Source organism: Myotis brandtii, unplaced genomic scaffold (assembly GCF_000412655.1).
Source record: "Myotis brandtii unplaced genomic scaffold, ASM41265v1 scaffold2814, whole genome shotgun sequence".
In the NCBI taxonomy this organism is placed as follows: Eukaryota; Metazoa; Chordata; class Mammalia; order Chiroptera; family Vespertilionidae; genus Myotis; species Myotis brandtii.
In genome coordinates, this window is record NW_005360738.1 from 82,495 (window position 1) to 108,346 (window position 25,852).

The 25,852-nt window shown below is 48.3% G+C and overlaps 3 protein-coding genes and 6 non-coding genes across 9 annotated transcripts; 5 read left to right on the top strand and 4 right to left on the bottom strand.

The window, feature by feature from the left end:
• Positions 1 to 634: 634 nt before the first annotated feature.
• TRNAQ-CUG lies at positions 635 to 706 on the bottom strand. The gene has a single exon. It is a non-coding gene; the product is annotated as a tRNA-Gln (tRNA).
• A 4,171-nt stretch (positions 707 to 4,877) lies between these two features.
• On the bottom strand, positions 4,878 to 4,959 carry TRNAS-AGA. The gene has a single exon. It is a non-coding gene; the product is annotated as a tRNA-Ser (tRNA).
• Positions 4,960 to 7,383: 2,424 nt separating this feature from the next.
• Positions 7,384 to 7,489, bottom strand: TRNAL-CAA. Its single transcript has 2 exons — positions 7,452 to 7,489; positions 7,384 to 7,429 (listed from the first exon to the last, which is right to left on the bottom strand). It is a non-coding gene; the product is annotated as a tRNA-Leu (tRNA).
• Positions 7,490 to 8,501: 1,012 nt separating this feature from the next.
• On the top strand, positions 8,502 to 8,574 carry TRNAT-CGU. Its single transcript has one exon. It is a non-coding gene; the product is annotated as a tRNA-Thr (tRNA).
• Positions 8,575 to 10,770: 2,196 nt separating this feature from the next.
• TRNAI-UAU lies at positions 10,771 to 10,864 on the top strand. The gene is made up of 2 exons: positions 10,771 to 10,808; positions 10,829 to 10,864. It is a non-coding gene; the product is annotated as a tRNA-Ile (tRNA).
• Positions 10,865 to 11,725: 861 nt separating this feature from the next.
• On the top strand, positions 11,726 to 11,798 carry TRNAF-GAA. Its single transcript has one exon. It is a non-coding gene; the product is annotated as a tRNA-Phe (tRNA).
• A 5,451-nt stretch (positions 11,799 to 17,249) lies between these two features.
• On the bottom strand, positions 17,250 to 17,774 carry LOC102245530 (histone H2B type 1). Its single transcript, XM_005869000.2, has one exon. The coding sequence runs from the start codon at positions 17,663 to 17,665 to the stop codon at positions 17,285 to 17,287; it is 381 nt and encodes a 126-aa protein (XP_005869062.1). The 5' UTR covers positions 17,666 to 17,774; the 3' UTR covers positions 17,250 to 17,284.
• Positions 17,775 to 17,946: 172 nt separating this feature from the next.
• On the top strand, positions 17,947 to 18,428 carry LOC102246133 (histone H2A type 1). The gene has a single exon (XM_014541924.1). It carries the CDS (start codon positions 17,988 to 17,990, stop codon positions 18,378 to 18,380), a length of 393 nt encoding a protein of 130 aa, XP_014397410.1. The 5' UTR covers positions 17,947 to 17,987; the 3' UTR covers positions 18,381 to 18,428.
• Positions 18,429 to 18,509: 81 nt separating this feature from the next.
• LOC106726558 (histone H3.3) lies at positions 18,510 to 21,071 on the top strand. The gene is given in 2 exon segments (XM_014541918.1): positions 18,510 to 19,660; positions 19,662 to 21,071. Coding segments are annotated over 2 exon segments (468 nt in total). The 5' UTR covers positions 18,510 to 19,478; the 3' UTR covers positions 19,948 to 21,071.
• Positions 21,072 to 25,852: the final 4,781 nt, after the last annotated feature.

Sequence of the window (25,852 nt, forward strand, 5' to 3'; positions counted from 1 at the left end):
TTCTTGGAGAGCAAACACGGCATTCCTCAGGAGGGCTGCCTGCAGCTCAGGGTTTTGGCTGCAGGAATCACGAAGGCATCACCAAAGCCCAGGCTCCCTTGGGGAAAGGAGACACCATTAGGCCGGTGGTCTAACTCCTTTTTAAAAAGCAATGAGTCTTTCACTAACATCACGAAGAAGCAGATTGGTGAGTTTTCCTTTCAGGGAGACACAGCTGGTTCTCATATACGTAACGCATTGAGATGTTTTCTCTTCCATCGACAGCAGGATTCACACCTGTGTGGGGAGAACCTAGTGGGCTCTAGTCCGTAGTTTTAACCACTCGGCCACAACGACACATAAGCTCTCTGGCTCATAAGCCCACGAAGCCACACCGAGCTTCATCTCTCTTCAAAAGAGGTCAGATGTTCTACCAGAAAGTGCATCTGCTGTCAGTGTTTCTTACTCGGACGTCATGATGCGTTTCTTCCTTATAAAGTACATTTTCTTACCCCAGAGTGGAATTCTGCTCCTGCATCCTCACAGATGCAGGTGTGCTGACACTTCACAAAGTCACAGGCGATGTCAGGATCGAAACTGAATTTGGTCATTTAGGTGGTGTTTTCCTTGGAGGAAAAAAGGAAAAATGGCAGACAGGTTCCACCGAGATTTGAACTCGGATCGCTGGATTCAGAGTCCAGAGTGCTAACCATTACACCATGGAACCTTGCATGCACCTCCTTTTCCCATAATTGTCTATGATGAGTTAAGTAATTCTACTGACAGCATTATCTATTAAAGTTCTTTGTCTACATCCACTCACGGCGCTCTTCAAAGAAAATGATGACATTTTATTTATCTTATGTTTTTGCTGAGTACCCGAACAATGAAGTCTACCCTCCCCCGATAAATAACTGGGGAACGTGGTGGTCCTAGTCCTTGCTTTCTTCAGTAAGAAAGAGTGAGTGCGCCTTTCTTAGCTCCAGCACCCCTGAGCGGTGAAGCCGGGGGTGCTATGCTGATTATATGATTTAATGCTTGAGAACTTGGTGAAATTCGTATTTTAGTTCCTAAATAGACAAGTAAACTATGAACTTAGAGATTTCACATCTCTTATCTGCAACTCTGCTCGATTTCAGCCCTGAGCTGTTTTTCTCCACCTACTGGTAGATTACGTGCTTATCAGGCCCGTCTCCTGTGAGAAAACAGCATTCATGGGCCGATTTCTGGCAAACCCACGCAGGAAAACTTGCAGAAGGAGTGTGTTTGAGAGAAAACGGGCGAATTGTGCTCGAAAAAGTCTGAGTTGTGTCACCTGCAGCGCTGGGGGAGGAGGTGACCGAGCCGCGGCACCTCAAGGTCATCCTGCTGACCTCGTCGGGAGGCCGGTGCCCCGGGCAAGCTCCCACCTGCCCCGGAGCCGTCCTCACGGCTGTTGCGCAGAGACCTGCCCCTGGACCCAGTTACAGAACAAGTTTCGGGGCAGGTTTTTCGGGGTCCAGGCGACCCAGCCCTGCAGAGTCCGCCCCCTTCGCCCAGGTCTCCGCTCCCGAGCGCACTCAGAACGTTCCGCAGCGCAGCTCTCAGCCCAAAGCCGTGCGTGGGAGTCTGTGCTGGTGGGTTCCGGGCGGGAGTGCAGGCATCTCTCCGGGCTGCGTAACGACTTTAACCCAGTGGGAGTGACCCTGCCACTCAGCGAGGCGGCGAAGGGCCCCCCCGGCTGAACAAACACCCTTCCGCGCCCTGCGCGGTGAGCCTCCGCCCTGGCCGCCCAGGCGCTCTGGGCGCTCGCCCACTGAGGCCGCAGGACTGACTCTCCTGCTCACCTGGAGGAGCAAACGCGCTAAAGAGACACACCCCTCCTTCCGGGTGTCTCGCCGATTAAAAGGCGAGCAGATAAACACAAGTACCTTGCAAAACGTCCACTCCATGCACAACCTCCCAATGCGCACCTTCTAGGGATGGGACCTTGCGCCAGACCCTGGGTTGTGCCCATCCAACACAACTGCTCAGTATGATCTCCAGCCCGAAGAAACGCCATCCTGCGCCCCAGGAGCGCAGAGCGAGAACAGCCAAAGGACCTAATTTTAAAGGGAGGGTAGAAGCAGCTCTTGCAAAACACAGAGATAAAACCTCCTCTTCGGTAAACAAGCTATCGCCTCAGGTGGGTGACAGCTGGCGTCCCTCTGGGTAGTCACTTCTTGGTCTACAAAATGTTTATAAACCCGTAAAGCAGGAGGAAGGAATCGGGAAGAGGAGAAACTAGAACGGAAACAAGCCTAAGGACTCGTAGGGAGGAATATACTTCAAAGTCCCTATTGTGGAAAGAAGTCATTAGAGAGCGCCTCCTTCGGACCGTTTGTTTAGCGAGTGGATAGAACCCCTGTGGAGGGTGAGGTGCTGGAGACACAGGCGCACTCCCTATCCCTGAGCACATTAGTGTCCACTGGGCAGGAAGTGCCTAAACACAGCCCTAAAACAAAACCCACCCGGGGATGTGGGGGAAAACGCTTGCTTCTGGCCGTCTAGCCACGCGGATAAGATGGAAAGCTAAGACACGAATCGAAATGGACATTTCTGATCTGCACGAGAAGCGATGGTGCTACTCTGCAGAAAGAGCTGGTCCGTGACCTTCTAGACAGAATGTACAATGTAGTGCAGCCTATGGGTCCGGGCTATAGAAAATGAAGTGGTTTGTTGGCGTGTGAACACACACACACACAAAACCACAAAGGCCCTGCGGTGGGGCTGCCCTCAATATGTGGGCGACCCCTGGCTGTGTGAGCTGCTGAGCCCAGTAGAGAAGCTGCTTGTACTAGTTGGAAAGAATGTGCCTGGGCCTCATGGCCATGGATCGGCATTTTAGGCATTTCTCAAAACAAGAAAACAAAGCTGGCAATTTCTTCCTTGTCCCTTTAATGGCCTGTGAAGGTATTGGGGTAGATTTCTAAGACCTGTGTGGGTGTACCACCCCCTGGCATATGGGATGGACACTTATGCACCCTCTCACCCAAGACAAACCCAGATGTAGCAAACGATTCCAGGGAATCGAAGAGTCTGCCGCAGCCAAAGAATCCCCCACATTTGGGTTTCTTCCTTCTATCATGTAGCCTAGTTGTAATGATAATAAGAAACAAAATCACTCAGGTAATCAGGCATAAAGCTGCTACAGACGCACGCTCTTTACATCCAGGCTGCTGATTCATTAACCTTAATATTGTCAATTAGGAGGCAAAGTCGCACCCATGCCTGAAGCTGAGGTTCCAGTCAAACCAGTTGTCCTCATCTCTCTCTTCTCCAAGTGGTTATATGATGTGGGCTCCTGACCATGCAGTTTGGAGAGACCCGAGTTAGACAGGTCTAGGCCAGGTCCAGTGGATTCAACCAGGTTCTATTTTAAGCCATTTTACATTCCCATCAATGTAAAAAAAATAATTAAAGCAACCACATGCAGTAAGAAAATTCAAGTAAATATGCCAGTAAACGTTATGTTAAACATAAAGTTCCTAGAAATAACCTAGATTGGAGCACTCCGTACTGTAAAGATCTCAGCTCTACCCCACATTGGTCTATAGCAGTGGTTCTCAACCTTGGCTGCACATTAGAATCACCTGGGAATCTTTTTAAACTCCTGATTTCTGGGCCTCATCCTCTGGAAATTCTGTTTTTTTGTTACTAATGTTGTGGTCCCACCCCATAACAAAGAAACAGAATTTCCAGAGGATGAGGCCCAGAAATCAGGAGTTTAAAAAGATTCCCAGGTGATTCTAATGTGCAGCCAAGGTTGAGAACCACTGCTATAGACCAATGTGGGGTAGAGCTGAGATCTTTACAGTACGGAGTGCTCCAATCTAGGTTATTTCTAGGAACTTTATGTTTAACATAACGTTTACTGGCATATTTACTTGAATTTTCTTACTGCATGTGGTTGCTTTAATTATTTTTTTTACATTGATGGGAATGTAAAATGGCTTAAAATAGAACCTGGTTGAATCCACTGGACCTGGCCTAGACCTGTCTAACTCGGGTCTCTCCAAACTGCATGGTCAGGAGCCCACATCATATAACCACTTGGAGAAGAGAGAGATGAGGACAACTGGTTTGACTGGAACCTCAGCTTCAGGCATGGGTGCGACTTTGCCTCCTAATTGACAATATTAAGGTTAATGAATCAGCAGCCTGGATGTAAAGAGCGTGCGTCTGTAGCAGCTTTATGCCTGATTACCTGAGTGATTTTGTTTCTTATTATCATTACAACTAGGCTACATGATAGAAGGAAGAAACCCAAATGTGGGGGATTCTTTGGCTGCGGCAGACTCTTCGATTCCCTGGAATCGTTTGCTACATCTGGGTTTGTCTTGGGTGAGAGAGTGCATAAGTGTCCATCCCATATGCCAGGGGGTGGTACACCCACACACGTCTTAGAAATCTACCCCAATACCTTCACAGGCCATTAAAGGGACAAGGAAGAAATTGCCAGCTTTGTTTTCTTGTTTTGAGAAATGCCTAAAATGCCGATCCATGGCCATGAGGCCCAGGCACATTCTTTCCAACTAGTACAAGCAGCTTCTCTACTGGGCTCAGCAGCTCACACAGCCAGGGGTCGCCCACATATTGAGGGCAGCCCCACCGCAGGGCCTTTGTGGTTTTAATAATAATAAATAAAATAAATAAATAAAATAAAATCCCCCTCTACGTTTTCTCCGGTCTCCTTCTGGAACTGCCAGTCATCAGAAGACATTGAATCTCCTGAACTATTATCACCTTTCTTTTCGCTTCTTTTTTCCACCTTTGATGTGTTTCGAGGCTGTTGGATAAGAGGGAGGAGACACAGGGAACTGTACTCTCTGTGGGGACTGTTCGGTGAGCAGCAGCTTAGCATAAAGTAGAGCTCCAGACGTAGTCGGCAGGATTCGAACCTGCGCGGGGAAACCCCAATGGATTTCTAGTCCATCGCCTTAACCACTCGGCCACGACTACAGGTGCATGAGCACAGGCGCGAGAAAGATGTTCTCAAATTATGACGGGGAATTCGATACGTGAGACGATAAGATTTCTGTGTTGACCAGTGTTAGCAAGTTGAGTAAATTCCTCAGGTGAATAAGGTGTGTGGTGGGAGGTCACACTCTCCGACATTAGGGCCACTAGGCTGAGCGCACAGGCGCGCACTGTACAGGTAACTTTGTTTCGAGCGAAGTTCAGGTCAGTTCATCCACCAGCGCCTGACCCCTCGCGGGTGAACTGGGCTCTGCTGGGTGCGGGACTCTCCGAAATGGAGCCGAATTCACTGAGCACCGAAGTGGAGTGAGGGTGGCCCTAGTTTCAGGCAGGGACGGGACCAACCCTTCTGCTAGGACTCGCAAGAGGCCAGGCCCTGGCTGAGTGGCACTGCGCTTTGTGGGCTCCAGGGAAGGAAGTGCTCCCTCGGATTCAAGCGTCCAAGGCGGAGGGAGGGAGAGATGACGCTGAAAACCGTGCCTGGACCCGCTACCTGCATCCCTGGCACCTGGGCTCACACCGAGTGTATTCCCCTGCAACCCTAGGCACCTGGGCTCACACCGAGTGTATTCCTGGATCCCCTACCTGCATCCCTGGCACCTGGGCTCACACCGAGTGTATTCACCTGCATCCCTGGCACCTGGGCTCACACCGAGTGTATTCCCCTGCAACCCTAGGCACCTGGGCTCACACCGAGTGTATTCCTGGATCCCCTACCTGCATCCCTGGCACCTGGGCTCACACCGAGTGTATTCCCCTGCAACCCTAGGCACCTGGGCTCACACCGAGTGTATTCCTGGATCCCCTACCTGCATCCCTGGCACCTGGGCTCACACCGAGTGTATTCCCCTGCAACCCTAGGCACCTGGGCTCACACCGAGTGTATTCCTGGATCCCCTACCTGCATCCCTGGCACCTGGGCTCACACCGAGTGTATTCACCTGCATCCCTAGGCACCTGGGCTCACACCGAGTGTATTCCTGGATCCCCTACCTGCATCCCTGGCACCTGGGCTCACACCGAGTGTATTCATCTGATTGTGTCTGGGGAAAAGCTTTGCAAATGCCAACACGATTTCACTTTCCAGACGTGCTAAGAAGAAACTTGAAGGTATTGCCGGTCCGTGAGTTTCATTTCCTGTGAGACCCTAGCTGCTTTCTAAAAAAATAGATTGCCTGGTTTAATTTTGGGCTCATTTTCTCCAAATTTAACCACAGAGCACAATCCTCACTCCCCTTTTTACGTTTGTAACTCACAGGTTCTTTCCTCAGAATTCCCAGATGGTGAACAGAAATAATTCAGAACAATATGGTTAGATGTGTTGGGCAGACCTCAGTCATGAGAGCTCCTAAAACATGTTTTTTTTTTAAAGTTGCAACTTTTTGTTATGAATATAAAAGACCATAAAATAGTTATTTACCAAAGTATGCATGCAAAGTAAATTTTAAGGTCTAATTAAATGTCAGCAGATGAGAGGGGTAGAGAAGCCTCATGGATTCTGCAAACCTCTAACTAGCATCAACTATTCAAGAACAAACCCAAGGCTCATGATTGTGAAAGGCGTTGGAAAAGACAGTTGCCCGAGTCAAGGAAAAGTTGCTGAGGAAAAGTTCAACATCAAAGTCCTTGAGTTTACATTTAGAGAATTAATTTCTCTTGTGCCAAGTAAAATAAATGTTTCTCTTTTATTAGAAAAACTTGGGTGATGACGACTCACACTGGGTGAAGGGCAAAGTGGAGAAAACAAACTGTGTTTTTGCAGACAGTCGGTTCAGAGCTCGTGTTTTGTCCTGCAAGTTTCAGGATTATTTTCTTTTCTGGGTGCGACGTGGACTTGAGAGGTCGAGGCCGGAGACGTCCCGTTCAAGCACTGTCGTTCCACTCTGGGATGAGAGGTTTGCCGCCCTGGGGTGAGGGGTGTAGGGTGAGGGGTGTGGGGTGCGGGGTGAGGGGGGCTTCCTGTACGCGTTATTACGCTCTGCGGTGAGAGGGTTTCCCCGCGCGCATTATTACGCTCTGGGATGTGAGGGTTTCCGGCTGAGCCTAGGAATTTATAGTGAGACGGACTCTCGTTGACTTTTCCGGCCAGATAATTCTTGGTTGCAAAGGTTGTCTGTCCTGTGCATTGTAGACCTTTTAGCAGCACCTCCTCGTCTTCCCACCGGATGCCAGTACTGGCCTAAGGTCAAATACGGGTGGTAATGGGAGGAGGGTAAGGTTTGCTGAGTATCTTACCAGGCCAAAACACCCTCCGGATTTGAATCAATCAGATAAATTGCGGTGAATAGAGCAAGAACAAAACATCTTGTCAGAAATGGTATTCGAACCAGAGGACCGGTTAATTGGATTACTAGGGAAAATACCACGAGTGTTGCAAGGGGAATCTCGAAGAGCAAAACGTCCACGTGTCAGAAGTGGGATTCGAACCCACGCCTCCATGCGGAGACCAGAACCCCCAGGGCAGGGAAGCAGAGCTTGAGTCTGGCGCCTTAGACCACTCGGCCATCCTGACACATGGGTATGAGGGTCTCAAAATGTGAAACTATAGACTCGGACAGTCAACGGTCAACGCCCAGCTGCATCCTAGAAGAGGGTGGGGAATTATTTCTGGAATTTGTCCGACGTGGATGGAACTCTGAACTCACCGAGAAACGGGAAGACAGGAGAGTAGGCCTGTCGGTAAAGACCTGGATAATGTCAACAGTCCCAAGACGGAGTGTTGGGCCCAGAGGGGAGGGCTCCTCGCCTCCCCTCCCACAGCACCCCCGGCCCAGGCCCCTTGGCCCGACCCCACCTGTGACCCGGACTCCAGGGTCACTGTGGTCTTTGTAACCCAATCCTGGTCCGGCAGGTCCAGCTCGATGCTGCTCCAGGATCAGGGGAGACTCTCAGTGAATAACTGGGCGACCCCCTGGTCTGGACGAGCGGGTCCTATCCCTTGTTCTCGACCCACCTAGACTGTGAGGTCCGACAGCCAAGGGCCCTTCAGAGGATTTCCTGCCCAGCCCGAGAGTCTTCCAGTGGACTCGCCAGAAACCATGGCGCTTCCCCCAGATTCCTGACCAACAAGCCTGCGAGAGAGAATAAGTGAGGCTGGGTCTCCGAACCCCGTCTCTGCACGTTGTGGTTGCTGCTTTTTAGAGCTCCGACTTCAAACGGCCCCTTTACCTGGTGAATCGCGGCCGTTTTCTGGTGTCTTTGCCAGGGCTCCCGAGAGCAAGCTCCTCTGTCTGGACTCGACCAGGCGGGTGGAGAGGGAAGCGGGCCTGGTCCTCAGGCCCGACCCACCTCCCTCCTCACTTCCCTCCCCCACCCCCAGCCCCGCTCCCGCCACTGCCCTGATCCTAGCCAAACCCTCACGACTGAGGGGGATGGTGAGACTCTCAGCGCAGGAATTTTTTGTCCACAGCCCAGAAAATTGGAAAGGGGCTGGAGGTAGAATGTCACATTTTCTACAAAGTACCAAAAACCTGAAGAATTGCACAAATGATCTACTTTAAGGAGTGAGAGGGGGCGGTAGCCGAGGCTTCATAGCTCAGGGGTTAGAGCACTGGTCTCGTAAACCAGGGGTCGTGAGTTCGAATCTCACTGGAGCCTGTGGGCCTTAGTTTTTGTGGGCAGTGTTTCCTTGAAATGAATTCTCTAACAAAAGTAGGAAATTATAAAAAAATAAACAAAAAGAAAAAAAAAGTAGGAAATTCTAAAGCTGACATTCTTCAAGACCATGTCACAAAGCTGCGGTGTCATCTGAACCCAATGATACCTGACAACCCAGCACATGCACATTGTACAGCACCTTGTTTGAAATTTGACTGTAAATCGACACTCAAGATACTCACAGGTGACTCACTTCAAACTCAGCCAGAGCAGCGTCCTACTGCTGGCAATGTAGGGCTCTGGGCATTTCCCGGAGTCTTCAGGGTTCTTTATGCTTCACGACCTCACCCACCTGCTCTCTGCTCCAAATACACCCCCGTCCTTCTGGCGAAGTCCTACTGGTCATTCGGAAGTCAGCTCGTGTTTCACTTCACCCCCAGTCTAGGTAAGAACACCATTTGCTCACCCATATGTTTTAGCCGATATTGCATGATAACTAATAAAGAATCGATGCACTTTTTTTCTTACTAAAATGACACTTCATAGTAGGAACCAAACTTTTTTTATGACTGAATCACCACAAGCCAGTCGGAAGTCAAATATATGTGATGAATATGTTTTTTTGAAAAATGAGTGAATGCTCCTGTCAGCACAGAACCGGCTCAGACTGGCCCTATCCTGTTTCTGACAAAACACTGAGTATTTTTCAGAGACAGAACCAAACTGCAAGCCATGCAGCCAAAGGGGTGCAGAGCAGAAAATAGTGCAAATTAAGCCCCTGTGTGACCAGAACCTGACCGCAGGAGGCGAGGGTGCGCTGTCCAGGAAGGCCTGGTGCTGAAACCCATGACATCTCGCGAGGAGCCCTGGAGCGGAAAGGCCGGTATCAGCTTGTCTCCTTGACAGTCGATTTCAAAATAAAGCTGTCTTTTCAGAGCCAGGCGCCATAGGCCGGCTGTTGTGCCCATCGGGCAGTGGACCTTGCTCGGTCACGCACATTTCCAGGCCTGCCTGCGCTCCACGGCAAGATGAGGCATCAGGAAGCTATTTAATCCGGGGTCATAAGAAAGCAACCTGGGAAACTAGAGCCGAATCTGTAATGTTTACTGTGTTACTGTCTGTAGTAGTTGCAGTGCATCCACTGACGGTCAGGAGCGTGATTTTAACTCGTATTGATAAAAAGCTGCTAATTCCAGGGTCTTGTGTTCAGTGATGTTAAAAAAAAAGCAACACAGGATTTCCAGTTCCTCAGGTAAGGAGCTTGGAAATAGCCTGTCCATCCCGAACAATAATCAAAAAGCTGAACAGACTGAAAACATAATCAACTGTTGAAGCCATAAGAGAGGGGAGTCACAGGGAAGCCCCGGTCCGCAGCCTGGAGACAGGGGGAGCACGGGTAGTCCTGGGCTTGCCCAAGCCGAGACGCCAGGCTCAGTTAGTCCCTTCGCTGTACGGTTCTGCTCACGGACAGGAGTCACTCCATAAACCAGGAGGCGCATGTCTCATGTGTGTGTGGTCTGGTAGCGGCAGGGTCCCCAGGTCAGAAACAAACAAGATAGCAAACCAACGCACACACGAACTGACCTTCATGATGAGAGGCCCAGGGAGGAAGCGAGGACGTTGGGGAGGCATTTTGTCCAGAGGCAGACTCTTTGCCACGAGCCGCTAGAGGAGCCCAGACAGGTGGAGGGGGTGGGTGTGCGGGGTGGAGGGCATCGCCTTTCTCTGCGCGGTAAGGCGCGAGGGGTCACTGCTCTGGCCGTTTTCCCGCAGGAGATGCCGGACCGCCTGGCTCTGACTTCGAAGGCGGTTTTCCCGGGGGCTCGGGAGGATTCGGGGCTCCGGAGGACTCGGGGGCTCGGGAGGATTCGGGGCTCCGGAGGACTTGGGCGCTGGGAGCGCGGCAGGGCAGGGCGGCCCGGAGGCGAGGGCGGCGCGCTCCGTCTCTCGCTCCGGATCCCTGGGAAAGGTTGCTTCTCGGAGGTTTAGAGGAAGCATCTTCCGGGAGAGCTGACAGCGCCGCCACCCAAACGTGTTGTATCCGCCGGGCGGAGCCGGCCCGGGGGGAGAAGGCGCAGGTGCAGGTGCCTGTGCGGGGCCGCGGATGGTGAGCGTCCCGCTCCGGTTCCCGAGGAACGAGCATCTGCGTGTCTCTGCGGCTCCGTAGAGCGCGCGCGGGTCGCGCGGGGAAAGCATGCTCCAGTGGCGCAATCGGTTAGCGCGCGGTACTTATACGGCGGTATACGTGCGGGTGATGCCGAGGTTGTGAGTTCGAGCCTCACCTGGAGCATGTTTTCTTCCCTCTGCGGTGTCAGGAACTCGTCTCGTTCTTATGCGTTTTTCCCCTTCTCTCCAAAGAAAAAAGCTAAAAAGCGGTTTTTCTATTTTCCAGGGTGAGACCGCCGATAGTCACCGGGTTAAGGAGCGTTTCTCGCCGTTTTCAAACAGGAAGAAATCAAAACAGAGGCGGACAATGAAAATGATCCCCGCGATCCAGCTTCTCCATCAGCAGACCTCACAGCGGTTGGGCAGGTCAGCCTGCCTCCCGGGTTCCCGTTGCTTTCTTTAAACGATTCCTTGGCTCTTTGGGGCCTGAGCAAGGAAGCGGGGGAACTGGACCTTGCTCTCTGGGGTCGCGGGGTGCAGGGCCACGCGGAAGCTGCCCCCAGGTGTGCTCGCTTCGAGGCCTCCGGGCGGCAGGGAGGATGCTGAGCGCCACCTGGGAAGTGTGAGCCAGCTCTGGGCGCGCTCCGCAGCCAGCTTCCCATCAACCAGACTGGGAAACACCAGGCATAGGCAGCTGGCGGGCTTCTCCCTAATCTCATCAGAAAAGAAAGAAATGGCCTTGTCTGAGAACTCTGTGTCAGTGTTGTTCTGTCCTCACCCAGCCCCTCCCGGGTCTAATCCTGTCTCGTGTATTTCCCCCCACTTTGTCCTCAGATTTCCTCTCCTCTAAGGAGATGTACATCCTTTGTATTATTTACTTTGATTACATCATCTCTCTGACTCTACCTTTACTGGGCTACACGTTATATTTTCCGGAACAAGGCCCAAAAAATCTTACTTTTTCTGATATGTGGCATCCGAAAGGGAACCTAAGATTAAAAAGACTATTTAAAAGTAATTGACAAGGAAGGTAGGAGCAGGCCAAGCCGAAATAGCTCAGTTGGGAGAGCGTTAGACTGAAGATCTAAAGGTCCCTGGTTCGATCCCGGGTTTCGGCAGAGTTATTGCTCCTTTTCGTGAGAGCTGATGAACATTCACAATTTAACTGTGTGAACGTGGAATGCTGACTTAAAAGTCATATTTCAATACTATGGGGTTGAAGGTATAGGAGAAAATCCCTTTATTTTAGAGCGTAAACTTTTTAGTGTTATCATTTCATGGAAAGACAAGGGTGCCACCGTGTGGCCGGTTCGCTCAGTAGGTTAGAGCGTGAGGCAATAACGCCAAGGTCGCGGGGTTTGATCCCCGTATGGGCCAGGAGCCCATTTTATTCTCTTCCAGTTTGAGCCAACACCCCAAGGTCACTACAGTTAAGAACTGGACGTTCAGACCTTCTCCCTCTAATTCTGTTTCTTTGTTGTGGGTGGGTCCACAACATTAGTAACAAAGAAACAGAATTTCCGGAGGCTGAGGCCCAGAAATCAGGATTGTAAAAAGATTCCCAGGTGATTCTAATGTGCAGCCAAGGTTGAGAACCACTGCTCTAATGAATATGAAGGCTGTTGTTATTTTTTTAATAAAATTAAAAAGTAATAGAATAGCGTTAGGAAGGGTTTATTGAAGAAAACTGAAGGAGTAGAATGGGAACGAGGCGAGTGCGTGTTAGACAAGGGGAAATTAAGAGGTAGGAGAAGTTTCACTAGTCAACTGACCTTTGATAGAGGAGTGGAGGCAATTCAATAAAGAAAGAATAGTTCTTTCAACAACTGATATGGGACAACTAGACATCCACAAGCTAAAAAATAAAAAAATATATAAAAAATAGTTTACATACAGGCCTTACATATTGCAGTTTTTTACAAAGCTAAATGTAGTCTCACCATGTACTTCAATAATTTCATGCTTTGGTATTTGCCCAAATGAAATGAAAACTACGTCTACTCAAAAGCCTGCACCTGGATGTTTACAGAAGCTTTATTCATCATTGTCAAAATTTGGAACCAATCAAGATGTCCTTCAATAGGTGAATGAATAAGTAAACTGTGGTACATCCAGACAATAAAAGATTATTTAGCACTAAAAAGAAATGAGTTATCAAGCCATAAAAGAACATGGAAGAACCTTCTATACATATTCCTACGTGAAAGAAGCCCCTCTGAAAAGTCTACAACGATTTGACATTAAGAAAAATGCAGAGACAGTAAAAAGGTCACTGGTTGCCAGGGTTGGGGGCGGTGCATAGATGAATAGATGGAGCACAGGGGATTTTAGGGCAGTGATACTACTGTATGCACTGTAATGGCGGATACGTGACATTATGCATTTGTCTAAATCCATAAACCTGTGTGACACAATGCACTCTAATGTGGACTTTCGGTAGTAATAATGCACCAATATTGGTTCATCCTTGTAAAAAATGTATCACACTATGTGGAGAGCGGCTACAGTGTTTGGACAGGTTCAGGCCTCGGACTAATGAGAGGGCACGGTCCTCTTGTGGCAAAGCCAGGTGCTAGTCCCAGCTTGGAGGGCAAAGCCCTCCCAGCACAATTATAGCCAAAGGCTATAGTTGTAAGCTTGCCCTTATGGTCTGAACCTGTGGTCCCAGGTGGCTGAGTGATATGGGCTGCGGGAGGTGCAGCAAGTGCTGCCAAAACAAAGGTTGATAGAGTTCAGGTGCATGTAATTGAGTAGATTGGAAACCAGCGACGAGAACGTAAACATCTTGACCACGCCCTTACTTTGCCTCGTGGAATCTGGCTATAAAATAAATTTTATAATATAAAAAAAAAGCACCATCAGAGAGCAGCGTCCCACCGAGCCCCAGCTGTCTTCTCTTGTCTGTCTTCTTTAATCCTTCACCGCCCAATCCCCCTCAGGTGCACCCCTGATGGTGCTGAGCGGAGCAGAACACGAATACAAGACGTTAATAATAGGAGAGATTCTGAAGTGGGGGAAAGGGAGTGTATGGGAACTCTGCACTTGTTTATGTAAATCTAAAAATACTCTAAAAATAAAGTTTATTTCAAAAAGTAAACAGTGTTTCTAAGGTGGAGCGGCTTTAATGTATTTTTATTGATTTCAGAGAAGAAGGGGGAGAGAGAAAATTATTGATTGGCTGCCTCCTGCACGCCCCCTACTAGGTATAAAGCCCGAAACCCGGGCATGTGCCCTGACCAGGAATCCAACTGTGACCTCCTAATTCATAGGTCAATGCTCAACCACTGAGCACACTGGCCAGGTGGAACAATTTTAAATTAAGGACATGATTAAAAGAGATAGTACCAGTGGTTAAATTATATCGTTTTTGTAGATAATGAACTGAATTGTCACCACAGTGCCAAAGCATTAATGGGAGTGGGGTGGGGGCTTTTGAAGGAGGTTCAGGGGTAGATTTAGAGCAGGGGTCCTCAAACTTTTTAAACAGGGGGCCAGTTCACTGTCCCTCAGACCATTGGAGGGCCGGATTATAGTTTAAAAAAAAAACTATGAACAAATTCCTATGCACACTGCACATATCTTATTTTGAAGTAAAAAAACAAAACGGAACAAATACAATATTTGTATTTGCATGTGGCCTGCGGGCCGTAGTTTGAGGACCCCTGATTTAGAGTTACTCATAATACCAAGGTTAAACAAAAGCTAACAACAAAACTAAAGAACACTCAAAGCAAGCATCAAAATCAAATGTTTACCATGCTGCCACAGACAGATGCCTGGGCAAATTTTATATTTTCAGGAAACAAGCAACAAATAATTTAATTTTTTCTGAAATGTGACATCCAAAAGGGTAATGAAGAAAATTTTAAAAAAAAGCACTTTTAAAGTTATTGACAAGAAGAGCATCATTAGGTTTAGCTGAAATAGCTCAGTTGGGAGATGTTAGACTGGAGATCTAAAGGTCTCTGGTTCAATCCTTGGTCTTGGCAAGTGTTTAACTTTTAATATATTTTTTCAATTACAGTGTAGATTAAATATTATTTTGTATTAGTTTCAGGTGTACAGCATAGTGGTTAGACAATCATATACTTTACAAAGTGACCCCCCTGATATTTCTAGTACCTGCCTGGCCCCATACATAGTTATTACAATATTATTGACTATATTCCATATGTTGTACTTCACATCCCCATGGCTATTTGGTAATTACCAATTTTCACTTCTTAATCCCTTCACTTTTTCACCCAGCCCCCTCCCTCCCTCCCCTGTGGCAAGCATCAGTCTGTTATCTGCATCTACGAGTCTGTTTCTATTTTGTTTGTTTATATTGTTCTTTAGATTCCGCATATAAAGTAAAATCATATGGTCTTTGTCTTTCTCTGTCTGGCCTATTTCACGTAGCCTAATACCCTCTAGGTCCATCCATGCTGTCACAAATGTTGAGTTCATTCTTTATTATGATTGAGTAATATTCCATTGTATGTACCACAGCTTTTTTAAAAAAATACATTTTATTGATTTTTTACAGAGAGCCGGGAGAGGGATAGAGAGTTAGAAACATCAATGAGAGAGAAACATTGATCAGCTGCCTCCTGCACACCTCCCACTGGAAATGTGCCAGCAACCAAGGTACATGCCCTTGACCAGAATTGAACCTGGGACCTTTCAGTCCACAGGCCCATGCTCTATTCACTGAGCCAAACCAGTTAGGGCTGTACCACAACTTTTTTATCCACTCGTCTATTGATGGGGACTTGATTGCTTCTATAGCTTGGCTACTGTAAATAACATTGAAATAAACATAGGGGTGCAGCCCTAGCCAGTTTGGCTCAGTGGATAGAGCTGTGACTGAAGGGTCCCAGGTTCGATTCTGCCCTATTTCCACCATCTGGTGAGTGATCATTGGATTCTGTGAGGTTGAGGAGGGTGAGTTAGCCTCCCAGGAAGTCAATAAAGCTTGTCTTCTTTCTTCTTTCTTTCTTTCTTTCTTTCTTTCTTTCTTTCTTTCTTTCTTTCTTTCTTTCTTTCTCTTTCTTTCTTCTTTCTTTCTTTCTTTCTTTCTTTCTTTCTTTCTTTCTTTCTTTCTTTCTTTCTTTCTTTCTCTCTTTCTTCCCTTCTTTTTAGGCTAATAGTCTCCTTTATGTAGAAGTTACATCAGCACTGCATCCTGTTTGGTTTCTAGGCATGAACAGCTCTTATCATACTTATCCATGACGTCTTGCTATGGTCCAGTGACCTTTTTTAAAAATTATTTCTTCATTTCTTCCTGTACTTTAGTTTTACAATAGAAACCATGGCAGTGGAATTGAGAAGCAATCTCTCTGCGCTTAACATACCTCGAAGAAGGGACAGAATGAAGAGTATGGGGAAGATGTTTTTCCTTTTTCTGACAATAGAATGTAGAAGGCAATGTGAGGACCGGTTACATAGTTGGTGATGTTCCATGCAAAACAAAAGTGTGGAGTCTCTTGTTAAAAAATTATTGATGATTTTAAGGTAATGACAGCAGAGCATTAAACAAATACGAGGCTCCTCTGAGAACAGGAGGACCCCATGCAACTGCCCGAGTCGCGTGCCCAGGGAGCCAGCTCAGGTAGCACTGTATAGGGTGGTCACCCACAGTAGTCCCTGGGCCCTGCTTCGCTCCTGGATAATTAGAGATTATCCTCACTGGAATCATCAGTGTAGGTGGGGGCGGGAAGCGGGGGTGAAGGGGAGGCTTCTGCCTTCTCAAATCCAAGTATTTTGGAGCTGTGGGCATTTTAAAATCTCAACTAAGCCATAGGGATACCATTTCATCCGAAGAGGCAGAATGGAGCCTAAAACCAAGCAGGAAGCGTGAACTCAGTGAAGAGAACTTTCCACGCATAACTGGGGATTCCTCAGCCGCCCACACTTACTCCAACACTGTCATTGATTCTGGAAAGAACTGACGGCTTCCCTTCGTCCTGCTCGTTTTCTACAGCCCAAGATCCTGGGTGTGTCTCATGGCAGAGAAGAGTGAAGAGGGGAGAGCTGTGCGTAAAGAAGCCCCACGCAGCCTTTGGTTTGGCTCCTGGATTATGCAGGTTCCTCTTCTCCATGATCCCCACAAACCTGCCCTCGCTGGCTGCCGATCCCGCGGGTACTTCATTGTCACAAAGCTTCTCCCCATCTGTGAGGCTTAACTGTGACTAAACTCCTTTCCCTTGGGATGAGTTGTGATGGCACTTTTCCTCCAGTTTTAAGTGCAGCAAATGTTGCTGGTCCCAGTTTCTGTGCTGGTGGAATTGGGAAGCAATCTCTATGCACCTAACATACCTGGCACCTGGTCATCTGTCCCCAGAAGGGCAATAACCACTTGGTCTGGCTACACACAAAACCATTGCTGTGGGAAGGGACAGCATGGGGATCCTGCACAACAGAGTCTGGGGGGGGGGGGAACGAATGCTCAACTCTAGTTTTTCTCAAGCCTGCTCATTACTTTTTAAGATGTCCTCCCAAGATAATCCTTCCCCTCCCCCTCCCCAAAAATGACAGGCAAAGCACAGTAGGTTTTTCTTGGCAGGTGAGTGGCTCTGAAAAGAGCCTTTGGGGTCAGGAGTCAGGCCGCTCGCCCGCGCGTCTACTTGGAGCTGGTGTACTTGGTGACGGCCTTGGTGCCCTCGGACACGGCGTGCTTGGCCAGCTCGCCTGGCAGCAGCAGGCGCACGGCCGTCTGGATCTCGCGGGACGTGATGGTCGAGCGCTTGTTGTAATGCGCCAGGCGCGACGCCTCGCCCGCGATGCGCTCGAAGATGTCGTTGACGAACGAGTTCATGATGCCCATGGCCTTGGACGAGATGCCGGTGTCGGGGTGCACCTGCTTGAGCACCTTGTACACGTACACCGAGTAGCTCTCCTTGCGGCTGCGCTTGCGCTTCTTGCCGTCCTTCTTCTGCGCCTTGGTCACCGCCTTCTTGGAGCCCTTCTTCGGGGCGGGCGCCGCCTTGGCGGGCTCGGGCATGGTCGGGAGGAACCGCCGAAGAAGCCGGGAAACAAATGGAGGAGCGACTGCGAGGCTGCGAGTGTCCTCCGGTTCAGGCTCCTTCCAGGCGGCGGTGAGTAGAGGCGTGTCCGACTGGTGGTGAGTCCCGGAAACGTCACCGCGATGTTGTCCACTGACAACGAGTGTGTTTCAGAACCAGGATCCCATTGGTTGAAGGGAAAGGGCTGTAACTTGCCGCCAATGGCACAGACTCACGTTCGCGCCCCGGCGCGACTATAAAGAGGGCAGCTGCGGGCGACTCAGCTCAGATCAAGGTCTGAGCGGAGGTTTCCTGTTCATCATGTCCGGACGCGGCAAGCAGGGCGGCAAGGCGCGCGCCAAGGCCAAGACGCGGTCCTCGCGGGCCGGGCTGCAGTTCCCCGTGGGCCGCGTGCACCGGCTGCTCCGCAAGGGCAACTACGCCGAGCGCGTCGGGGCGGGCGCGCCCGTGTACCTGGCGGCCGTGCTGGAGTACCTGACGGCCGAGATCCTGGAGCTGGCGGGCAACGCGGCCCGCGACAACAAGAAGACGCGCATCATCCCGCGCCACCTGCAGCTGGCCATCCGCAACGACGAGGAGCTCAACAAGCTGCTGGGCAAGGTGACCATCGCGCAGGGCGGCGTGCTGCCCAACATCCAGGCCGTGCTGCTGCCCAAGAAGACCGAGAGCCACCACAAGGCCAAGGGCAAGTGAGGAGCAAATCGCAACATCCAAACCAAAGGCTCTTTTCAGAGCCACCCACGCGTTCACTAAAGAGCTTGCAGCTGCCATGTTGGAGCAGCCACTTGAGGATGATCCTTTCCATCCCCCAGGAGACGTCACTGTAAACACCCTGTAGACGGGAAAGGAACGCCAGTGAACACAAAGCTAGCAACAGTGTGGCTACTAAGGGATAGAGAGACTCTGCACCCGGTAATTAACGCATGGAAGCTGCATGCCCTCGGGCTTAAACCAGGACAAAACACGACCGGAACACGCTGGTGGGAGGGGACTACTTAAATGCAAATAGTTAGTGGCCCGCAGGGCGATGGAACCACTCCTCTGTCTCTTGTTGGTGTGGTTTTGCATCTTAATGGGACACATCTTCGCCAACGCCCACCTCCTAGCCTAGCGGGACCTAGTGGGTTGTTAATAGGAAAGCAACGCTGCCCGCCCCGGGGTCGCGTCCCTTCCGCGGAGCTTCTCTGCGCGGGGCCCAGCGTGACTGGCTCCGTCATCTTTCTGTTCACTTACTCGTTTGAGGATGTTTTTTCTTAACCCCCTTTTACACAAGTCTCACTTCAAATGGTTAAACGTAGTGGAATGCTGCCTATGAACGTGGTAGGGAAAGGCAAATGTCAATCGAGCTATAATATCAAATGTGAAATTGAGTTCAACAGACATTTAGAAAAAGCCTGCGAAACATTTTAAAAGTTTAAATAGAGAAAGTTTAAATAGAGAAATGAAGAAACTGACGGGAAATCCTCTTTACTAAACCTGCATGAGACTGAAAAATCACTTGGCCAATCCCGTGTAGCGCGCGCTTTTTTCAAAAAGATCAAAGGGAAGCCAGTTTCCGGCGTCAAAATTTAAAATTTTTATTCCGCGAACAAGATATTTACATGAAATTCTGCGGAGCAAAGACAGAGAACATTGTAAAGGAAATGCGCACAGACCGAGCGACGAGAAAGGGTAGAAAACAGCCTCTGCTGAAAGGGTGGGTGGGAGGAGGAAGTTAATTTCTGATCCAAACGCCCGGAGGCCCCGATCAAAAAGCCGACGCGGCTTCCAATCACGTCACTGCGGGGCTTGATGGGCAGGTGCCTCCTCCAATCACAGTGGCACTTGCCTTATATATACTGGTTGCGAGCCCGCGCTGCCATTCCTACAGCAGTTCTCTGCTTCTTTGTGTTGGAAATGGCTCGGACCAAGCAGACGGCGCGCAAGTCCACGGGCGGGAAGGCGCCCCGCAAACAGCTGGCCACCAAGGCCGCCCGCAACCGGCACCGTGGCCCTGCGCGAGATCCGCCGCTACCAGAAGTCCACGGAGCTGCTGATCCGCAAGCTGCCCTTCCAGCGCCTGGTGCGCGAGATCGCGCAGGACTTCAAGACCGACCTGCGCTTCCAGAGCTCGGCCGTCATGGCGCTGCAGGAGGCGTGCGAGGCCTACCTGGTGGGGCTGTTCGAGGACACCAACCTGTGCGCCATCCACGCCAAGCGCGTCACCATCATGCCCAAGGACATCCAGCTGGCGCGCCGCATCCGCGGCGAGAGGGCGTGAGCTCCGTCCTACCCACTTGCACCGAAACCCAAAGGCTCTTTTCAGAGCCACTACCGTCCTCACTGACAGTGGCTGTTGCACTCCTAGTTTACGCGTTAAAAACGCAAGCCCAGCGCACAATTTATGGAAATGGCGTCCTCTCCAGAACTATGGGTATCATTTTCCTCAGCCAATTGGGTGACAAGATTGGTAAGGCCTCACGTTCAGTGTTTACATGATAGTAGCTATTTAGGGAAACAAGTTGCTTAACCAACTGTTGCCTTTGTCAAAGCCAACTATGTATCCGCAAAGATAAAGTCACCGCTTGAACCCTTGTTATCCGCCGAGGAAAGAGGTAAAGTGAAGGAACCTGTCCACAGGGAAGGAATTCAGCCCATCCCGTAACAAGGGCTTCAGCGCATAGATTTTGGCACCTCCCTTACCCACTTCTGATAGTCACAAATATGCTCATTACGTCTGGTAGTCGAACCTGGAAATACCTCTTCACGGTCTGGACAGGCGATCTGTGCTCCCTCTCTAGCTCTAGAAGTTTCTCTTCCAAAGGCCCTCAACTATTGGAGGATAAGGCCATGCAGGTTCCTTTCAACAAATCTGGGAAGAAAAGGAGAAGATGGGATTCAGCCTCCAATGGCTGTAGGAAAACAAAGTTGAATTAGGGTTATTCTGGTTTTCACTTGCCTAAGTGGCCTAAAAGAGGGTTTGTAGGAATGACAGTTCTGTGTTAGAAACTTTGAGTGTAGTAGTTTATTATTCACTTTGAAGGAAAAAAATCTTATTTTAAAAATGGACACAGCTGAGTGGCTAGCCATTATACGAATAATTTTTAAAGGTCACTTGTAATCAGATAATGCAAATTAAAACAACAATGCATAACACCCAGCAGATTATCAAAATCAGAAGTTAGGTTTGCCAAGCAGGTGAGGTGCAGAAACTTACTTTTATGTGGTGGTTTACTGATGGTGGTCTACACAGACATTTAAAGAACCATCTAATTTAGTAAAACTGGGTGTACCCAGGCCTGTGCCCCAAGGAAATTCTCCTACAGAATCATAAGAATATTCATCAGAATGTTGTTTGTGATAGCAAAAAGGTATAGATAATTTAAGGCAATGAATAAATAAATAAAATACTTGTTTCTAAGGTCAAGAAACAAGTAAACAGGGTGGTGGGGGGAAGGAGACATATCAATACTGTCAACATTAAAGATTTATTTTTTTTAAAAAAAAGGTGGGAAAATTCCTGGGCAAGTGGAATGGGGAAATAGATGAGATAATCAAGGCCAAGCAATTTAAACAACTTAAAACTAGAGGATTGAAAGACTTATGTTCCCTAACTGAAGACACTTGAGAACAAATGGTTTCTATCTCTCCTCCCTAAGCAGAGAATAAAAAGCTTAAATTCCTCTGGTCAGGGAGATAGAGAACAGAGATCTTTTCTTCTTCTTACTTTCCAGTAAGTTAAAAGCATTCCCACCTTGGCTCACTTCTTTCTTATAAGGTTTTTATGGAACCAAAGCAGACTACCACCTTGTCTCTTCCCTGCTGCTTCTACAAACCTTTCCTTTGTTTCACTGTCCCCAGCTTTAATAAATGTAGTTTAAAAGGAAAAGGAGAGAAGAAAGGAAGAAAGAAAGGAAGAAAGAAAGGAGAAAAAGAAAGGGAAGAAGAAAAGAATGAAGTAAATGGCACAGACAAGACCTGAACCGTTATTCAGTTCATACCTGGACACCTGTGCTATGATCTCCAACCATTTACTTCCAAATTACCTGTAATAAACACCAAAGCCAAAGGTACTAAATCTGAGTACTTTTTACACACGGTTTGCAAAACACCAGTGGCTGAGTCCGTTCAGGCTGCTATGGCAGAATCCACAGACCCTGTGGCTTAAACAGCAGAAATTTAATCCTCACAGTTCTGGGCGTTGACAAGTCCAAGAACAAGGCCCCGTTGGACTTACTGTCTGGTGAGAGCTGCTTCCTGGTCCAGGCGCAGCCGTCTTCTCCCCATGTCCCCTGAGATGGAAGAGTGATGGGTGGCGGGGTCCTCTGACAGGGGCTCGAACCCAGTCAAGAGGGCTCTGAGTTTATGACCTAAGCAACTCCCCAAGGCCCCACCTGCAAACATCAGCACATTAGAGATTAGGTTTCAACCTAGGAATTTTGATGAGACACCAACTTTGTCTATAGCAGAGAGTCTGATTTCAAAGGACAGAAGTGTAGGCACTATGTTCGCCACCCCTGTCCCTATTCTAGAGCCAGGGAGGTGACACAGCAGGAGAGCCCTACACCAGGACTCTCCCCTTCACCCTCATTCTTGTCCTGTCAACATCCAACCCTGAAGATATTAGTAAGGGGAGGTACAGGAAAGAAAATCAGAGCTTCTGCAAGGTATTTGGTATATTTCAATCATGAAAATCAGCGAATTTTAACAGAAGCTTAAGAGGGAACATGAAGACCATCAGTGGTCATATGTACGAAATTGCAGAAACATGGTAGGGTTTTATGTAAAACGAGGCATGAAAAGCTTTATAAATCGGAGGATACTTCTGGGTCCTGAGAGAGTTTCAGGAGAAAGGAGGGGGTACCTCTGGAAGTCAGTTTTAAAGCCATAAGCAGACAAGAACATGGTACAGTGAGCCTCAGGAAAGGGTGTGGTAAGATGCGGGGAGAACGAGGCCTGAGTTTGGGGGACAGTGGAATTTGGGTCTCCAAGTTTGTCTAATTGATATTTTAGCAATGGAGGCAGCAGAAGCTTAAGGAAGTGTAAGGATGAGAACAGAGATGGTGATGGCTCTCAGGTGTGAGCAAGAAGAAGGGACGCTCCATGCGATCATGCCTCATTGTTAGGATTCTTACCTGGGCACTGTAGAACGGGAGGGAGATCTGAGGGCATAAGTTCATGGAGTAGAAACCACTCCAAAGGGCTTATGTGTGTGTGCTTACGTATGAATGAGTATGTGTTTTCAGGATAGAATAACTGAGGATTAAAATAGGAACTCATCACTAGTAAATCAAATAATGTTAAATGCAGAGCAAGAGAAAAGTAAAAGAGACACAGCACAACCTATCAGCCAATTCTAAAGCCTCAACCCAAACAAACAAAACAAAATCAGGTGCCAAGGAAATAAACATGTGGCCTAAGACGTTGAAATATAACCTTATTGAAAAGGATCGACTCCACTTGGACTAAACATTACAAAATTGTCAGTCAGACCAGTGTGGGTCAATACGCAACCCTCAACATTGCAAAGGACAGTATAGCTCATGTTTTCATCTGATTAAAGGGGAAATTAAAAGTCTGCCAAATTTCTCTTGGAAAAGAATGTTTCTTATTGTGTGAGGAAAAAAAAGTTATTTATCAGAGTTATTCAACAATAATTTTTTGGGTAACTCATGTCAATCAGCATTATTATTTACTGAGAAAGACAAAAAGAAAGCATCTGAATCACACTTTATTTAAGTAAAATGAAATTCTTAAACTTTTTTTAGGGTAAGAAATCTGCAGAGCCTGTCTCTGTGTCTCTTCCACAAAGGTGGAAGAAGAGAATTAACAAGTCTCTAATTTAACAGAGAGAAGTACACCTTTGAGAAACATAGATGTGAATGTGAATATCATTTCCAGAGCAAAGCACTGTTACTGCAGTTAAGTTACAGATCTTTCAGAGTGTGTTACCTTCACCAGATAGAGGAGCACTGGTAAATTTCCTCCGTGTTTCCAGAAACAACAAACAGGAGTCCTCCCTCATCCTCGGGGAATGTGTTTCTAGACCCCTCAGGGCCTGCTAATCGACTCTCTCAAGAAAAAAAGCAGACCTTCCTCAAACAACGTTAGAAAATGAGTGTTTCTAACCAGGATGAAGTCACCCCCACTCCCACCCCACCCCCACCTGATGGCAGCGCTGGACAGGACGTGTAGCAGGTGAGGCAAAGGATAGAGAAGCGAAGGTGAGAAGTGAGGAGCCCCGGGAAGCTCCCTGTGATCAGGGCCATTACTGTCGCAGCCACTGGCTCAGTTAAGATGACACGGAAAGCACTTTGCACACAAGGCTTCCCAAGTGGCCCAGAGGACTGCACGCACCGCTCTTGAGAAGGGTCGCTCAGACCCAGCAGTCATAGTCATGAGGGCCGTGGATGCTGAGGTGACAGGAAATAAAGACAACAGGCAAACAAACCCACCCCAAAACAACAGCAAAGCCGGACCCAGACAAAGGCATGGTCGTCGGGAGGGGGCAAGCACAGAGCTGTTAGAAGAGCAGTTGGACTGAGGAGTTTTGTTTTTTTAAAAATATTTTTATTGATTTCAGAGAGGAAGGAAGAGGGAGAGGGAGAAACATCCATGATGAGAGAGAATCATTGATCGGCTGCCTCCTGCAAACCCCTCACTGGGGATCGAGGCCACAACCCGAGTGTGTGCCCTTGTCACCAGAATGTTCTTTGATTTGCTCTTGGCAAAGGAGACAGCCGACAGCAACATGGTGACGGCACCACCACAGCCTCCTTCCGCGGCCCAAGGTCCCTCAGCAAACTGCACGCACTGCTCTTGAGAAGGGTCGCTCAGACCCAGCAGTCATAGTCATGAGGGCCGTGGATGCTGAGGTGACAGGAAATAAAGACAACAGGCAAACAAACCCACCCCAAAACAACAGCAAAGCCGGACCCAGACAAAGGCATGGTCGTCGGGAGGGGGCAAGCACAGAGCTGTTAGAAGAGCAGTTGGACTGAGGAGTTTTGTTTTTTTAAAAATATTTTTATTGATTTCAGAGAGGAAGGAAGAGGGAGAGGGAGAAACATCCATGATGAGAGAGAATCATTGATCGGCTGCCTCCTGCAAACCCCTCACTGGGGATCGAGGCCACAACCCGAGTGTGTGCCCTTGACCGGAATTGAACCTGAGACCTTTCAGTTCACAGGCCAACGCTCAATCCACCGAGCCACACTGGCCAGGGCAAGGAGTGTTTAATGAGGTTTTAAAACATTTATCTTTGAAGAATTTGTCTTTCTCTATCTGACTTATTTCACTTAACATAATTTCCTCTAGGTCCATCTATCTGTCGCAAAAGACAAGCTTGTATTGGATCAGCGATAATATATACATCACATCTTTATCCACTCGTCTACTGATGGACTTTTCTGTTGGTTCAATAATTTGGCAATTGTAAACAGTGCTGCGACGAACATAAAAGGATGCATATATCTTTTTGAATTATTGGTTTGCATTTCTTTGTATAAATACTCAGAAGTGGGATTGCTGGGTCATATGCTGGTTCTATTTTAAATTTTTTGAGGAACCTCCATACCTTTTTCCATAGTGGCTGCACCAATTTGCAATCCCACTAAGAGTGCACAAGGGTTCCCTTTCCCCCACATTTGCTCTTTGGTGATTTATTGATGATATCCACTCTGGCGGGTGTCAGGTGACCTCATTGTGGTTTTAATTTCTTTCTGATAGTGTTATTGGTATATAAAAATGCAACTTATTTCTGAATTCTAACTGAGTTCTGACGCGTTACTGAATTCATTTATTAGTTCTAAAAGTATTTGTGGTGGAATCATTAGGGGTCTCTATATAGTATTATGTCATGTGCGAATAATGAATTTTACTTCTTACTTTCCAATGTGGATGCCTTTTATTTCGTGTTTGATATACTATGTTGAATAAAAAAGGGTGAAATGGACATCCTTGTCTTGTTACTGGTATTAAAGAAAAAGCTTTCAGCTTTCTATCCTTGCATATGATGTCAGCTGTGGTTTTTTCTAAACCAGGAGGTTTGATGAAGCGCCGCCCTTTTCATTTTCCGGAAAAAGAGCGCGGGGCGTGGCGGGGTGGAGCATGCTCTCAAACAGGTCCGCAGCAGAGGTATATAAGCACAGCCCGCGAGGGTGCTGGGATTGTGTTCTTTCCAACTG

Bases quoted from the DNA above. Each gene is read 5' to 3' on its own strand.
- LOC102245530 (XM_005869000.2), bottom strand. From the start codon at position 17,665: ATGCCCGAGCCCGCCAAGGCGGCGCCCGCCCCGAAGAAGGGCTCCAAG.
- LOC102246133 (XM_014541924.1), top strand. From the start codon at position 17,988: ATGTCCGGACGCGGCAAGCAGGGCGGCAAGGCGCGCGCCAAGGCCAAG.